Below are 17,839 nucleotides of genomic sequence, written 5' to 3' on the forward strand. Positions count from 1 at the left end.
GAGTCTGCAACAGATTTGAGAGAGGGCATGGAGGCGGACAAGGGCAACTACACACAGATGTCACCCTAAGTACTGAAACTTCCATGCTGATCCTTGTCGATAGATAATGATCACCTTGCTTTTAATATCAAAGGACAGAGAGCTTGAGCAATGTTTAGGCAACACTGAATAATGCACTAAGAAGTTGGAGAAGCACAACATGTAGAGAGTGGCTTTCAAAGGTAGATCACAACTATCATATTCCACCATCTACCGTGTTGTTTGTGTGCTGAGACAATAACCGGTTAAGCAACAGCTGCTGGTACAATTCACACGGGGCTGGAATCAGAACAACGCTTGGTGAAAACTGCATTACTGTGCCACAGATTCAGAATTCTTGCCATGTATTGATTCACTGTGGTTGTGATCCCATCAGAAGCATGCATTGCAATTTACATGCCTCTGTTCATGTACATGTCAAGGCTGCTGATGGATTTATGGTATCTTCCGCACTCATGGGGGAAAATGAAATAAATTACCAAAATGATGTGCTATTTTACATCTTGCTAAGCTCTTAAGACGGATTCAAATGATTAAGGCTAGAGAGCATGTTTGGTATTCACAGATATTACTCTGCGTCTATATATAGCCCCTGATATTATGAAAATGTACTTTTGAAAAGGAATTTTAATTACCTAATAAACTGCAACTCATTTCATAATAACGATTAAAAATCTGTTGGGAGGGGGGGAATCAGCAACTGATAGTATCTCCCCCTCCAGTAAAGTCAAGCTGGAACAGATTCTCCTTAGATACACCTAATTTACATTTTCTTTGTTCTCATTCTTAAAAAGAGAGAGCAATGTAAGAGAGAAACAAAATTAATCATTTGTTTCTTTGATATAAAAAGATCTGAGACTAATTATTAGGATTAGCGTGGCTAGAAGTGTAATTACTAAGCTGTAACAAATACCTTCACACCAAGTACAATGTTGGAAAGCAATTATGGCTCTTTCAAAGAGATGTTGAAAACATATCTGACTCTTGGTTTGAGAACACAAAGCCTGATCTAGAGATCTCTCTCTGTGTGCGCATCTGAGGTGTAGATATAGATCTCCTGCTCATGCTTTCCCATTTGTGTCAATGGAGGTATTGTGCATGCACACACATTATTGTGGCGTATGAAGGCTAAGGCCCCTTCTTTGTCCTATATAGGAAAATGGGCAGGCAGGGTGACCATGTGGCTCAGTTCAGGGCAGGGATATTGAGAGGATAGGGATATTGCAAGGATTCAAGAAGGGTTCCTTGCCTACTGGAATCCTTGGAATAAGGTTCAAAGCAAGAAGGGTCCCTGTTTGCAGGGAAAGTGCCCTTGTGCTCTTCAGCACACAGAAAGGACACAGGTGGCAATGCGCAAACTGGTGGACCCTGTTTCCCTACCATGGATGGGACTACCATAATCTATAATGCAACAGTTCCCCAACACAAATTAGGGTAAATACAGTCCTTGCTGATCCTCACTGCCCCTACGACAACCTCAAGCTTCCATAGGAAGTCACCTATGTCCAGCTGGTCCTGACTTTGTGTGTGGGGGGGTCATACAATATGGTTCCCCTCCCCACAACAATGCTATTGCCATCTATCAGGAAGAAGCATACCTCAATACCAGGAAAAATATACAAAAGATGCACAGGCTTGGGGTTGATCAATCATAATAGAGATTGATACGAGGTGACCATACCACACTCACTTGCTCTTGCCCGTACATGTCTCCCTGTCTCTCACAGACCACACTCATAGACACCATTTCTCACTTACCATTTACGCCTTTTCCTCTCTCACACGCCACACCTCCTTCCCACAAAGACCACACACACACTTCTCTCTTTCCCTCTGTACCACAGGGAACCTCTCTCAATCTCATCCCACCCACAATATTCAAACCTCTCCTCTTCCCCATTTAGAAAAACTCTTCTATGGACAAAGGAAGTGCCAGCCATTAATACACAAGGGCCACCAACCTGGTGCCTGTGGGCAATGGGTTAGTGATCCCTAAACTATAATGTCAGCTAGCGAGATGTATTTTAGGAAATTACTCTTTTAGACAAGTATGGATTTTAAATCATGCCTCACGAAGCTGTACAGTTAAACTACAATGGAGACAACTCCCCAATCTGCTTTTCCTTCCTTGTTCCAACTTATGGAAAAGCAGGAGTTCTGTTTTCAAATTGAAAACACAACCATTTTATAATAGCCACATGATGTTTCAATTATAAGAAGTGCTCAATCAAATATTTAAAAAGATCCATTTATCATATTTAGTGGAAAATTATATGAAGCAAACACAAATACATAATAGCTATGGGAACCAAGGGAAAGAGAAAAGGGGGGAAAAATTTACTCATTGTGTAGGATGTACTAAAGATTGTTTTCAACAAATACTTATTAGATAACATAATGGGGTTAACTTCACTACTGGACTATGGAAGAACTGCTGTGGTGGGCAAAAAAGAGGTTAAACATTTTGAAATATTTTGCAGTACATTCCAGCGTAAGTTCCAGAGTAACTTTTCATTTCAGAAGGGCATTTACCATTTTATACAGCCTTGCATTTAAGCACTTGCCTGGTAGTCAAAGTGACTGCATGTAGGCAAACATATTACAGGAGGAATAGAGTGAATGGCCAGGGAAGCATTCCATGCCAACCATTTAAAAAAATGTAGTGGGCTGCTGCAAAAGAGATGGAGCTGCCTGTCTTTCCTCCATCAATCCCAAGGCTAGTGAACATTTTCTGCAGGCTAGTAACTTCTGTAGAATTGTTTATAAGACTGATTTAACAGGGCAATCCTCAGCGCCACAGAGTTCACGTGGACATGCTTCCAGGTAAGTGTGTATAAGATTGCTGCCTAAAAGAGTGTTTTAAGGTTGCAATCTTGTGCACACTTTCCAGTGAGTAAGCCTCACTGAACGCAATGGTGGGTAGGCAAACATAGGTGTCCATTGCAAATTACTAAATAGCTACTTTCAAAATATTTTTTACATTTTAAACAAGGCAATTTCATGCTATGCACACTGCATACAACTGAGATATTTTCATCAGACGTTTAAAAATGGTACTTTTTGTACTGTGTTGATTTTGTTCAAGCCGCATTTTTAGAAAGAGCAGGTTATAAATTCTTAAATATTGATAATAATTATTGTTGGAGCTTTATCCTCATATTGAAGGACAGAGTCGCATTTGTCACATTTGTCACGGGATATCCACAAAAATGGCCTCCTGGCCAAACGGAATGACACATAAGGGCACATTAACCCATGACTTTGCTAATCATGTTAATGGAAAAAGATGGTAAAGCGAGTTAAGAGCTTGAGCCACAGAGACAGCTGCCATGCATGCAATGGCACAACATTAAATTGCCCCGTGAACCCCATTCTCACCCGCAAGCTGTAACTTTTAACCTACCTGTTGCTTGAGAGCTTTTTCCACCCATGGGCTACTAGCATGCAGAATCCCATGCTGGGAACATACAACACTCGCTCTGCTACTACGAAGCCAACAGGAAAAAAAAGGTTGGAGGCTGGGATGAATGGCAACACTATTAAACAAAGTGCCTAAAAAAAGCAAAAGAAAAAAAGACACACAAACACTAGCTAGAATTGCAAATTGTGCATATATTCATATAATGTATTATTCACTACATTTCTTTACCACCACCTTTCTTCTTTGGCACTCTGACATTCATAATAAAATAACAATAATTTTGAAGTGCAAACGGCATGCCTTCAGTTCTACCGAAACCATGACCAACAGCACACTTTATCAAATCTGTAGAACAAGTGAGCTGTAAAATGAACGGAAGAAAAATCTTGTTATGGCTTCAGCTGATCCAGATTGCAAGACTTGCCTACTCAAGAGTCCTGAATCGCCCTGGGGACTGCTCCTATATTGAATTTTGTTTGAATTCTCACACCATTTCCGTAGCAGGGATGGCTGTTAACAAGTAATAGAGCAGCTGCCAGCATCCTTGCTGTTCACAAATTTTGATTCATCCCTAGAATGAGCGTGTGGGGGAGAGAGAAAAAAAATCATCCTGTCCTAATGTTCACACTGTTCCTAGTGCTACTGGCATGATGTCGTCGTAACCTGACAAAAAAACTTTGCTGCCAACATGGCCCACATTGCGTGAACACATTACCGAGGGGGAGGGGAGGGATACATTACAAGGGGCGATAAGAGTAGAGGGGGAAATCGGCAGTCACGAAAATACACTGCAAAGCAGACAGTGCAAAGTTAAGAGACACGCTGAAAAATGAGGCAAATGAATGGCAAACTATTGACAAACACTACATACCATGGAACCTTAAACTATAGCTATACAATGTACCAATTTGATTGTTACCAATAACATTCTTAGGAGCACTGATCTAACTCAGCTTGATATGTTGTCATGCTAAATAATAGAAAGTTAGGACCTACTAGGTGGTGGTAACAAATATATAAAAGAGAGTTAATTTAGGGGTTCCGTTCCTGGCCCTTGCATTCATCAGTGGACCACATGTAAGCCCATTCTACCCTTTTCCAGGTCCAAAAGGACCCACGTGTCAGTGAATGAACACAAAATGGTCTAACAAAGGAAGCAAGGTAGTGGAGGTGAATGAGCACATATGTAGCAAGGATCAATTAATATGAAGCAATGGAATCTGGCAGTGCAAGTCCCTGGTGCATGGCCCCTAAAAGGTGTATGAACACAGCGCATACCCAAAGGCTCTAAAAGGAAGGAAATGGATTTCCCTGTTAACCAGTTTAAGCAGCACTTTAAGGAATCATTCTATCAAGACTAATGCATCTTCATTTTCTGGCACTCAGGGCCCTTTGATGCGTCTAGTGTTAGACTTAAAGAGCTTCTCAGAATCAGATTCATGAAGAAACCTGCAAAAAAGTTTCCATTATCATCTGAATATTAACATTTTCAGGTACAGTGGCAGGATGGAGACAGGCACCAGGAGACTGGAGGAGGGGAAGGGTTGTCTGAAAGAATAGCCAAGATGATTTTCTCCTGTGAATTCTGGTCATGGACCATTCTTCCATTTCAATTCTAAATCACAGTGAGACATCACTTACCATCAACACAGTCTTGGAAGAATCTCCAGCATAGCGGAGACTGAAGATGAGCAATGTTCCCAAAAAGCAGAAGAAGGCTATGGTGGCAACATTTCTGATGTCTAGAAGAGATTCTACCAATGGTATGGTGCCCATCGTCCAATCGCAACACAATTCCGAGGGATTAAGAAGCAGCCAGGCATTCACAGGAAGGAGGTAGTTGAAAGTCAGCTGCCTTGCAGGAGATGGACTGACAGCAGCTGGGTTATCAAACCTAGTTCAAAGCAACAACAAACGTTCTGTTTTAAACCGTTCTGAGTAACAGGAGATCCCAAGACACTGCAAAGAACAGCAGATTCTGAACTTAAATCATAGTAATTTGCCATAAGAAAAGTTGGAGGAGAAAAATCTTGAAAACTCCAACTCCATAATTGTTCAAGCTTTGCCAAGATTAACAAATGTAAGCCATGGGCCATAACAGTTAAGTGAATCTGACAGTGTATACTCTTTCTCACTACTGATCAGCGACCAGAATGGATTAAGGAGAACCTCAGAGTGTACTGAAGTCCACAAGTGAATCATGCAAGAGTACATCTGGCCTGCAAGGGGGAGGCTACATGTGCCTTCTGATTTCTAACACCCTGTGTGTAAGTCCCTTTGCCTTCAAGTCTTTGCAATTGCCTAATAATGAGTCACAAGTAGAGGTCAAGTTGAGGCCTGTCTGTTCCCCAGCAACCCCTTCAGGAGCCTCACCTTAGAACAAAAACCACTGAAGAAAAGAGATAGCCTAGTCGTTGTCCGGCTGCATTCTTATCCACCTGAACTACTATAAAATATAATCAATCTGCCTCATACATTCTGTCTCAATAGCATGAGCTACCAGTGTAGAACTGTGCTTCTGTCAGAAACACACATCAGCCATGCAGCCTGTCATCAAGAACAAGGTCACTTGCAAAAGAATGGCTAGCATTCTGAAAACGCTCCCTTTAATTAAAAAAGTTGTTTTATTCCATCTGCACTGACAGAACTGGCCATGGCCTAGTGTATTTGCAATGAGACTGGAAGCTTCCACTTCGGTTTTAGATTAACCACAGTTAACAGGCATGCTGCCTGAACCCGAAACTGTGGTTATTAATCTCTACTACAGTCAATGAAAATAAGATCTCTTCATATCATAACTATGGTTAGCAAGAATAAGTAAAGATTAGCCAGCATGCAAAGCTGTGGTTAATCTAAAATGTACACAAAATCTTTCATATCCTTCCTTGTGGCTTTGCCAGAGGAGGGGGGCTGTTCAAGCCCAAGACTTCCCGAGGCTTATTGTGTAACACTAAATTGTGATTTAGTGGGCATTTGGTGAGAACAAGATGCCAGACAAGCTTGGCCACTGGCCTGATCCAGCAGGCTTTACATATCTTCTTCTCAAGGACATGAATTAGGGATATACCTTAGTTTTCAGAGAAATCAAACAATATAAAAGAATATCAGCTCTGCAATAAATCCAAGTGGACACCTGGTGGAAACTTACTCATCACCAAGTTGTAACATTTCATAATGATATACTGGGTGTTTTTTGTTTTTTTTTACCTTGTAAACACTGGCAACTGCGACTGAATGACCTGGACTCTGATCACAACAAGAAGCAGAGTACTGAACATCAGAACTATCAGCTTCAACAGCATTTGGAGCATACAGTAAGGAATGCTGCCTTTGCCTCGGAGAATCTGTAGCACTGTATCCCAAAGAATAGGCAAGGTATACTAAAAAAAAAAAGGGGGGGGGAGAAAAAGCTTAGTTTTCAAGCAAAGTAAACCTTTCAGTGCCATTCACTGCCATGAACCAACACCAGGAATGAATACAGTTATGGTTAGTTAAATTGATAGACCACTTTTCAGTTTTGAAGTTCCCCAAACAGCGTACAATAAAAGCGCAAGCAATAAAGTCACATAAAGGCAACAAGAGGCAGCATAAAGTAAGCACAGCCATAAGTACTGTCCACAAGCCTTGCAAGAGTGAAGTGCTTCTATGGATGCCATTAATGCTTTGCTGCTGCTGTATTTTTCATGGATTCCAGCTGCTGGAAGCTTTTGTGGTGGCTCTATTCAGTCAAAGCAGCTTCTGCAAAGACTCCACAGCTACTGGGCCATAGCTGCAGTGCCCCTGATTTCATGTACTTCAGAGGTTTGCCAGGCTGGGTTGCTTTCTCTGGGGAGTCATGGCATGGCAGTGCAGCACATAGGAATGAGCCATCCCATTTTGCAGCCCCCGCCTCACTTACTGAGGTTGTGCAGCTGTGGCAGCTTCTGGTGAGATCTCCTGGGAACCCATGGGAGTGCTGCCCCACAAGATTCTGCCACCCAAAGTGGCTGCTTGAGTGTGCCTCATGGGCTGTCTGGCCCTGGAGGTGTGGACTGCACACCTAGTCATTGCCAAATCATTAAGGATTCTCCCTCCCCAATTGTTGGATCTCAGACAAAAGATCTTACTGAAAATAAAGGCCTAACTATTTTGCTTTACGGGAGAATGATGCCTACCCACTGACCCATCCATCCACCTGCCTGCCTGCCTGCCTATCTATCTATCTATCTATCTATCTATCACGGATGGCCAACCTATGGTCCTGCCCAGGAGTAGGAAGAAAAACACACAACCCAAAATCCAATTTGTGACAGTCCCCTGCCCGACAATGTTTATTACCAAAACTTGCAAAATATCTAAGAATGCAGATATTATATATACACACATTATGAACAACTTCAGAGAACCTTTTCAGTGAAGAGAACGAGGTAGATTCAAGGAACGTGAGGATAGCATGTTTTCCAAGTTAATTTTAAGGACTGGGTGTGTGTGTGGGGATGAAACTTATTTGTCTCATTCTTAACCACCACAATTATAACTTCTAAACCTTGATTTAAAAGTCTTAAAGTTCACCAAATTAAAAAGTCGGCCTGTTTTAAATTGAAAACATTTCTATTGATATTTTGTTGGGCGCTTGCATGCTCCCCACCCCCCAGCTTTTATACTGTAAGCAGCATACATTTACGTAGGGCGATTATTTGATTACTTATTCCCCTATTGGCTCAGAAGTGGATCTCTAGAAATATGAAAGAGTCAGCGCTCTCCTCCCCAGTTGCCCCGCCCTTCTCAGAGAAGCCAGAAGAAAACCCAGGATTTTGTAATAGGGTGGAATGATGCTAAGGAAGTTCTGTTCAACTGGGAGGGATGCTTTCAAAACATCTCTAGATGGTGATTAATCTTGAATTGCTTTGAAGGCAGGTGAAAGAGGATCCCGAGAGACATTTAATGAATAGGAAAATTAATCAAAGTCTTAATAAAGAAAGACACTGAAAAACGGCTATATGTAATCACATGATATTATGATGAGGACTGATCTGAGGAGCCAAAATATTTTTATTGGTTCAGGATGATGGGTTGCATTTATTAAGCTTGCTTGGTTTGATTTGTGAATAGAAATCATGTGTGTAAACTGGAAATGTATAAAAGCCCATTTCTTTGGATGTGGTTCTTTTACAGCCTCCTCATTTTTGAGGCTGTCCCTATGCTCATTTGTATTTCAATAAAGGCCTATTTTTTCACTTGAAGCCTGCATCCTTTTTATTTTTGGTTTCTGGGAGGTTAACCTGCAGTCCAGGAACCCCTTTTAAATTTCTCCAACAGTGGCACTGTACATTGTGAGTCAGTCTGTCTGTTCTGGCACAGCAAGATTGACTAGATTATCTTGAGGTGATTTTTAGTTCTATGCTGCCACGAACCTTTTGAGGGGTGCAAGCCACCCACCCAAGCATGACAAAATAAAATAAGTGGTCACATGAGCACGGCGTATTATCACAAAATTAGAAATGTGCACAATTCTTGGGTTAACCACAGGCTTAGAATGAGATTGCACGAGTTCCTTACCCCTTGAGCTATAAATACTTCATAGACACAACAGATTCCCACTACTGTTATTCCTTGTTCCTTACATAATGTTGCCACAGCCACCAGAAACACAGTCACTGCAATAGGAGTCCAGACTGAAATGCAAAAGAGACAAACGGTTAGCTGGCAAAAAATCTAGGGAAAGAAAACAGTGTTATTTGTAATTGCCGAGAGCATGACTAGCAATACTTTATGAATTGGGAGCTATCATCAATTTCCTTTTCCTTTTGTAGACTCAATGAGGTGGGCAAGTCAATCATACTGGGTTGAACAAAGCGCATTCCTACTGCTAGTACAGTGGTACCTTGGTTCTCAAACTTAATCTGTTCTGGAAATCCGTTCCAAAACCAAGGTGTGCTTTTCCATAGAAAGTAATGCAAAATGGATTAATCTGTTCCAGACTTTTAAAAACAACCCCTAAATCAGCAACTTAACATGAATTTTACTTTCTGACAAGACGATTGATCCATAAAATGAAAACAATAAACAATGTACTGCAGTCACACAATCAATCAATCAATCAATCAATCAGTAGCTGAACTGGGTTCCACACAGTTACAAAAACAAAACAAAAAGAGCCACAAAAGCAAAAATGCAAAACAACAAAAACAGACAGACTTCAGCGTAATACCCAAATGGGAGCACACTCAGCTTCCGAAAAAAGTTCGCAACCCGGAACACTTACTTCTGGGCTTGCAGTGTTTGGGTTCCAAGTTGTTTGAGTACCAAGGCGTTTGAGAACCAAGGTACTACTGTACCGAAAGCTAACAATAATGTAGCATTCTCACCTACTGACACAGACTTAGAAAGCAATCCTTGTATACGCAGCCTGTTTTTGAAGTTTTTAGAGGTGGCAAGTAGGGCTCTATGTTCCTTTAAAATGAACTTAAAACTGGCATTTTAACAAGCACATTCAGATGAAAAGAATCCATCCTAGCAGCTCCTTTCCCACCTGCATTATCTCCAGGCAGGGCTGAGAGAGACTCCCATCTAAAACCCTGAAAAGCCACTTCCAGGCAGCACAGGCAATGCTGAACTGGTTGGACCAATGGTCTGACTCCTATGTTCCAATGGATAACCAAGGGAAGCTTCCTATGTTCCTAATGATGCTTGAGGCCAAACAGGGTTTGAATGAGGAGTAAAAACAATCAGAATGCATTGATTTAAGAAGAATGCCTCTTACTCACACTCACCAATTCTTACCAGTAGTGTACTACTACTGGTATACCACTGGTAGTAAGAACTACTACTACTACTAGGACTGCACTATTAGTACTCCACTTTTTCCAGAAGAAAAAGGAGCACCAGAGACCAACACAAAGGACAGTTTTGATAGCTTTCTTTTGCGGACTACACCCTTAGAGGTCATTGTGTCTGTGAATAAAACTACATGACCCAAAGCAGGTATTTACCAATCGTGTTTTCTGGACCTCTGGACCTGGTATATGACAAAAAAGCAGCTAGGAAAAAGATGGAGGAGAGAAGCTCCGCTCTGCCCACTACACCAGTTACCTAAACAGAAGAGGAGAGAGTGATCATTAGGTAAACAAAACTAGGGTGTAAAGACAGAAAATAAAGCAGCTATGCAAGTGATGAACAAAGACTACAGGATAAATGCAATCCTTAGGGGCACCTGTACCCAAAGTAAACTAAATAAGAAAGCAAAGACAAGTGGAATGAGCTTCCACTACTTTGGTGACGGATGATGTCAAGTATAGCATTATTGTGCCCTCATGTGGCTGATAAATGGAAGTACTCAAATCCTAATTCGGATTGCTCTGTTTTTTTATGTACAAAACGTGGTGAGAAAGCATGCCTAACCAATGACATTTTCGGTGGATGCATTTATAGTCTCACCATGTGCAACATGCGCAAGTGCTTGCTCAAAAAGACATGCATGCACCAATTTCCAGAGGGCTCAGCCTTTCCCAGGGCGCCCTCCAAGGGCTACAAGACCACCACCATTCCTGAACACTGGTCATACTGGTTGGTCCCGAATAAAGTTATTGCCCAAAATATCTGGTGGGCACCAGATTGGGAAGACTGACCTTTGCCATAATAAATGTACTGTTCATTTTTTGAGGCTTTTAGTAGGTTATAAAAGCACCACAGAGGAACATAAAACATATTCAGTTAGCAGAACCATCTCCCAGGACTTGAGTGCTTGGAGTTTGACTGTTATAAACCTTCAATGTTGTTTATTTCTACAACTGATCAGCCATGTTTAGAACTTGCATTTCAAATCCATGGTTAAACTTCCACTCCAGTCCTACTCAAAGTGATGGTACACAGGCTGGTGCTGGTCCGCGAGTCACTGGCTGCTCATCCTCAGCGACTCTATTACCCTGCCCTGAGACTCCCAGGTATAGGGCAGTATTTAAATTCAATAAATAATAACAACAACAATATCACAGCCCAGCTTGGGCAGGGTGCTTCATGGACTAAATACAGTTGTACCTCGGGTTACATACGCTTCAGGTTACAGACTCTGCTAACCCAGAAATAGTACTTTGGGTTAAGAACTTTGCTTCAGGATGAGAACAGAAATTGTGCTCTGGCAGGGCGGCAGCAGCGGGAGGCCCCATTAGCTAAAGTGGTGCTTCAAGTTAAGAACAGTTTCAGGTTAAGAACGTACCTCCGGAACGAATTAAGTACTTAACCCGAGGTACCACTGTATGGTACAGTCCCCCAGATCAGATAGCTTGAGAAGCACTGCTCTACACTGATTTATCTGGCTAAATTCAGAAGCTTCAATTGGTGCAGAAGGCAGCTGCCTGCAGGAATCAAGTGATGGGAGCACGTAATACCCTTTGCATTGGTTTGTTTCCTGGTCTAGTTCAAAGTGCTGCTTGCACTAAACCAGACAATGAAAAGCCGACCAGAATTCAACACCCAGCATTCCTGAGCACTGGACTTGCTGGTTGGGGATGATGGGAGCTGGAGTTCACAACATCTGGAGGGCATGATGCAAAAGCTAAGATATTGATGGCACTCACAGACAAAGTGTATCTTTCGAAAAGGGGCTCAAGGAGCAGTCAGGCTTATGAAACTGCCCAAACTGAACGCTGCAACAGGAAGAAACGAAACTGCCTTATATGAAGTCAGACCCTATAGCTCAGTACAGTGGTACCTCCAGTTGTGCACAGAATCCATTTCGGAGCTCTGGTCGGATCCCGAGGAATTCGCAACTGGAGGTGCCTGTTCTGTTCATGTGCATGGTAGAGCACTTCTGCGCATGCAGCGAAACCCGGAAAAATACTTCTGGGTTTGCCGCGTGCGTAACCCAAAGGATACACAACCAGAGGTACCACTGTATAGTCAACATTGGCCATGAGTCTCCAGGGTTACAGAGAGGGGACCTTCGCCAGTCTAGAAAAATCAGGGGTTGAATCTGGGACGTTTTGAATGCAAAGGATGAGCTATACCACTGAGCTTCAGCCCATGCCTTAACAGGGATGGAAAGAAACAGAGAGAGAAAATTAACATATTAATCTAGGCCATCATCCAAAGGATTTGTTCATGCAAATGAACTATGTAGCTAGCAGAATTCTCTTTGTAGTTAACCCTGATACAATTCCCACAGCCAACAAGGTAAGCTCATTTTAAAGACAAGTGACAGCTTACTTCAATGCCTGTCATTGAAACCTACCACAGAGAAGATGACAAAAAATTGCTGCAGTTGTACTCTTGGAATTTTTTTTTACCGTGCCAAACCAACTTCTTGAGATTGTTGGAATTTGAAAGTTGACAAATTCAACACACCACGGTCTGATTTAGGTCTGACTCAATACAAGGCCGCTTTCTATGTTCCTATTCTCCTTCCCAAGATAGATACAAGACTGTCATTGCTGATAGTTTGTCATTTGTCGTTAAGAGAACTATTCATTAACAAGAACTCAGCAGAGCCTTTTCAGGTTTACTTACCGCTTCAGTGTGTATTGGATGCACTGCAAAGAGTAAGGAAGCAACCAAACTGCTCCTGTTGTCCAAGAAAAGCTTACAGACCTTGAGGAAGACAATACAAACAGCTGCATGGAAGATGACGTTCAGGAAGTGGTAAGAGACAGCATTTAACTCGCTGAACAGGTAGTTCAAACGGAACGTGAGCACAGTGAACGGCCTGTATGACTTGTGACTTCGCTCCTAAAAAACAAAAACACACAGACCCACATGTAGATCGAACTGTGGGGGGGGGGGGGATATATCCATCTTTGGGGTAAAATAGCTCAACTAGAGGATAAAATCAGAAGCCTAAAAGCAAGACACATTGCAAATAGTTGAGTCTTCCCAAGAAGGCAGACACCATAAAAGAAAACCTCCCAACATTCAGAAAGATATTGCTCAGATGCAGGCTTCACAAATATGGTCACTAGCAGCAAAAAACCCTACCTTAAGCAATACAGTCGTACCTCGGCTCCTGAACCCTTTGGGAGATGAACATTCTGGTTCCCAAACACCACAAACATGGAAGTGAGTGTTCTGGTTTTTGAACGTTCTTTTCAGAAGCCGAACGTCCGATGGGGCTTCCGCTGCTTCCAACTGGCTGCAGAAGCTTCCTGCAGCCAATCAGAAGCTGCGCTTTGGTTTTCGAACGTTTCAGAAGACGAACGGACTTCCAGAACAGATTCTGTTTGACTGCACACACAAATCCTTGCCCCTGAAATTGCTGGGCATTGTGCAGAATTCATAAGAAAGTCTCATACTCTACATTAATAAAGCTCAGCACAATGTGAGAACTTCCCACTGCTCTCCCAAGTTTGCTGGCTTGTGGAGAAGACTTGATGGAAGCTTGGGAGGTTCCCTGATGTCTTTCTGAGCTTTGGATGCATTCACCCCAATTCTGCCTGTTCACCCCAGTAGCATATAAAAAGAACCTGTCCCAACTCCCCTGTGAGCTTATGTCCTTTGATTATTTGTTTACTGCAAATCTTGCAGTTTTGCAGATGGGGCTCGGTGTCTAGATCATACAAGCAGAGCCCTAGAACAAACTGCTGCAGATTGGAGGGCTTCTGTTCGGGGTTCTAGCCACTCTTTCCCTTCTCTGTGCCTTGTTATATCTTTGTTCCTCTTCCTCTTAGTGGCCCCATTCCATTCCACTTCCCACTTGCTCTACAATCCCGTACTCAACCCAATCAGACAGCAATCCGTAGCCATTGAGTCCTTACTTGTTTTTTTTAACAGACATTTTTGGTGCTCCTGCAAACCTCATGGTTACCTGGCTCTGCCAATACCTCCCATCTTTTTTTTAAGGGTGCTGTTATTTTGGCAACATTTGTACCAGCTCATGAAGTCATGAATTGGACATAGAGAAAGAAATATTGCTCTTCTCTTGGTACTACAGCTTGAATTATGTTCAATGTCCCTGCATTCCTTTGTGTCCAGGGATCAGCAACCTTTTCCAGCCGTGGGCTGGTCCACTGTCCCTCAGACCTTGGGGGGGGGGCGGATTATATTTTGGAAAAAAAATGATGAACGAATTCCTATGCCCCACAAATAACCCAGAGATGCATTTTAAATAAAAGCACACATTCTACACACGTAAAAACACAGGCAGGCCCCACAAATAACCCAGAGATGCATTTTAAATAAAAGGACACATTCTACTCATGTAAAAATATGCTGATTCCCGTACCATCCTCGGGCCAGATTTAGAAGGCGATTGGATCAGATCCAGCCCCCAAGCCTTAGTTTGTCTACCCATAATCAAGACTATGAACATATACATTACAAAATAAAGTTTATGGAAGGTATAATACTAATTTTTCAGCTTTTAAAAAAATCTCATAAAAAACTTTAAAGTTTGGGTGTTGCGAGCCACTGGCCTACTTCAGATATTATACATCAGCTTAATAAAGGTAAAGGTACACCTGACCATTAGGTCCTGTCGCAGACGACTCTGGGGTTGTGCGCTCGTCTCACTCTATAGGCCGAGGGAGCCGGCATTTGTCTGCATACAGCTTTTGAACCAAGCCCCTTCACTCCTCCTTTTGCAGGAGTAACATCTAAACCAAGAAATTTCTAACAAACCACCATTTCCCAATCTGGGAAGGTTGAGTTACTGGTTTCTGAACAAGCCAAGATCTCAAACTTGTTCAAACTGTGAAACGTTCTCGTTCGTTTCAAGTCTGGTAACCCTACTTTCCCAGTATGGGTGGAATGGGAAATCATGGTTAGAGATTTCCTGACCTAATTGAAGCTTGCAAAATGGGAGGGAAGGGGATGCAGACACAGGCAAAAAAACCCCACCTCAATCAAAAACCAGTTTAAGCCAATATATGATTGTCCTAATGTGGCCAATGTTTCGGCTCAGCAAGACATTTCAAAAATGCTGTCAATATTTCTACAGGATGATAATCAGTTACCTCAGACATAGGAGTCCCCCAGAAGTCATTCAGGAAGAGATTTTTTAAAGGAGTAGAAGGATGCAAATCTTTGTTGTCCAAAATGGCTGAAACGTCGTCAAAAACAAAGCCACAAAACAGGCTGTTCCAATAGCAAGCTGCCACCACTCCAACTATTAGTGCAATTTCCTTTAGGTTAACATAAGCCATCTTCTCCGGAGCTCTCAAAAATTATAGCTGTGGAACAGATTCAAACATGTCTTAACAATCTTTTTTCCGTAAAAATCGGCATTTGCAAATCAAAATGGCTGATTTAACTAGCACAGCGTTTGCCAACCTGGTGCCCTCCAGAGTGTTTCAATCCAAGCCATATATTTCAGTGTTCTCACCTACTGGTATTTTGCCAGTGCGGTCATATGAATGGTGCAAAGAAGAAACCTACAAACCTGAATCCTGAGATAACAAGAGGAGTCAGGGTAGTAGTGTTCATCCCTGTTTTAGATGGCGAGGGGATAAGATTTTAGTCTGCAATCCCATACCTGGGAGTCAGCCCTACTGAACACAAATGATGATTCCTTATGAGAATACATACTTAAGATTGAGCTGCTAGATTGAGTTTATAGGAATCATAGAAGTAGAGAATTGTAGAGTTGGAAGGGACCCTGAGGGTCATCTAGTCCAATCCCCTGCAATGCAGGGATCTTTTCCCCAACACGGGACTTGAACCCACAATCCTGGGATTAAGAGTCTCATGCTCCACCAACTGAAGTATCCCAGCAGTAAATAATTACTCCTAGCTCACAGCACTATAGTTTCACAGCTCTGCCTCTTAACCACCATACAGTGCTGGTCTCCAAAAGCAAATTTATGGAAAATTCAAACTATTCTTTCACTAATTGTTCCTTGTCAGGGTTTCAGGTCATTTCCCACCCCCATCAGTGAGATCAGCCACATTATAAAAAAAACAATACAGGAATTAGTTGCAGATACTGGCTTCTATTAACAACCTGGGGTTCACATTCTGATCTCAGGAACAAAGAGACATTCCCCAAAATATCACAAAGAATGCTTGCTGCTAAAAAAAATATTCAGTTTTGCTCTTTATATTAGAAGGAAACAACTACCTAGATTTTATTTGGGGTGTGCGTGTAATAATTTAAAGCAGTATAAACCTGATGACCAGCGTCTGCTGAACATCTTTAATAAAATCTTTGACTCACGTTTCAAGCACAGTATCTCTTCATTTAAGCATTCTCTTCTTTAAAAATCTGTTTTGAAGTCACTGTGATCAGCACTGGATTTTTATGGATCTTTACTAGAAAAACAGAGAATAATAATAATAATAATTATTAGCAAGATAGTTAACATTTTGCTAAAAGAACTGTGATTTCTCCATACAATTACAAAGCCCTCACACCCAGATAGTTGAAAGCTGACAAAATATATATTTTAAAATACTGCAAGGTGTAATAAACAGGATAGTATACAAATAATCATACATACAGGAAATAATTTAGGAAACCACTCTTTAAATTACTTCCAAAAGCATCTTCTGTTTCAATGCATAAATAGGGCTTTCCAACTGGCAAAGGGAACCCCATTAGTTTATATCTATTTTATAATTGATTTTATAGATGTAAATAGCTTAGAATCCAACTTGGCATATAAACAATTTATACATTAATAAACAGTAACTAGTAACAATTTGAAGATACCTGTTTAACAAACTTGGCCTCCAATATATCAGAACTGGTATATTATTGTAGCATGTTACAATGTACATGTCCCAGATATACAGTTAAACATTTAGGTGCAGTGGGGAGGACGTTTTTGGCAATTCCCCCTCCCTACATCCCCTAAATCTGCTCCAGAGGATTGGGGGAGTCTCCAAGGGGCTGCAAGGGGCAGCGGAAGTTGCTAAACATTGCTTGCCTTCCTCTTCTGCTCACAGAAGCTTTAAAGTCAGTCTTGAAAGTGTGTGAAGAATGCTCAGAAGAGGGATCATAAACTCAGAGGTTTAGCCCATGCTTCACCCAGAGAAAATTCAATTTATGTCTGACTAGGAGAAAAAGGTCAAGTTTTACAATAGTGAGTAATATACCTATACTGCTTTAATTTTGCATAAAGTTCACATTTTCTTTGTGCATCTTTTTTTGGGGGGGGGCGCAGAGTCAAAAATTCACAGCATTCATAAAGATCTCTGTGCAAGAGCTCTTTGCCATTCACCTCACTGATCACAGCCAGATGCATATATTTGCACAGAGCAATCTAAAGCACCAATATGAATATGAGTGTCTCTCCATTTGTGCAATGTTCTGCTTGCATATTTGTAAAGATATTTTAAAAATTGTCCAGTAGCACCTTAGAGACCAATTAACGTAGTTGGTCTCTAAGGTACTACTGGACAATTTTTTATTATTATTATTTCTTTTGACTGTGTCAGACCAACATGGCTACCTACTTGAATCTTGCATATTTG

General features: G+C 41.6%; 1 protein-coding gene across 2 annotated transcripts in view; it reads right to left on the reverse strand.

Moving 5' to 3' along the window:
• The window catches only part of TMTC3 (transmembrane O-mannosyltransferase targeting cadherins 3), a 32,577-nt gene that overhangs the window by 8,864 nt on the left and 5,874 nt on the right, over window positions 1–17,839 (reverse strand). For both annotated transcript variants that reach the window (XM_080971473.1, XM_080971474.1), the window contains 8 exons: window positions 16,581–16,675; window positions 15,382–15,597; window positions 12,944–13,162; window positions 10,432–10,531; window positions 8,999–9,114; window positions 6,668–6,840; window positions 5,102–5,354; window positions 3,443–3,591 (listed from right to left, as the gene is read on the reverse strand). In XM_080971473.1, the coding sequence (XP_080827599.1) occupies window positions 3,443–3,591; window positions 5,102–5,354; window positions 6,668–6,840; window positions 8,999–9,114; window positions 10,432–10,531; window positions 12,944–13,162; window positions 15,382–15,570 (1,199 nt within the window). In that variant the 5' untranslated portion in view covers window positions 15,571–15,597; window positions 16,581–16,675. The remainder of the gene's footprint in view (window positions 1–3,442; window positions 3,592–5,101; window positions 5,355–6,667; window positions 6,841–8,998; window positions 9,115–10,431; window positions 10,532–12,943; window positions 13,163–15,381; window positions 15,598–16,580; window positions 16,676–17,839) is intronic.

The sequence above is a fragment of the Podarcis pityusensis genome (genome assembly GCF_964106645.2).
Source record: "Podarcis pityusensis genome assembly, chromosome: 10".
Taxonomy (NCBI): domain Eukaryota; kingdom Metazoa; phylum Chordata; class Lepidosauria; order Squamata; family Lacertidae; genus Podarcis; species Podarcis pityusensis.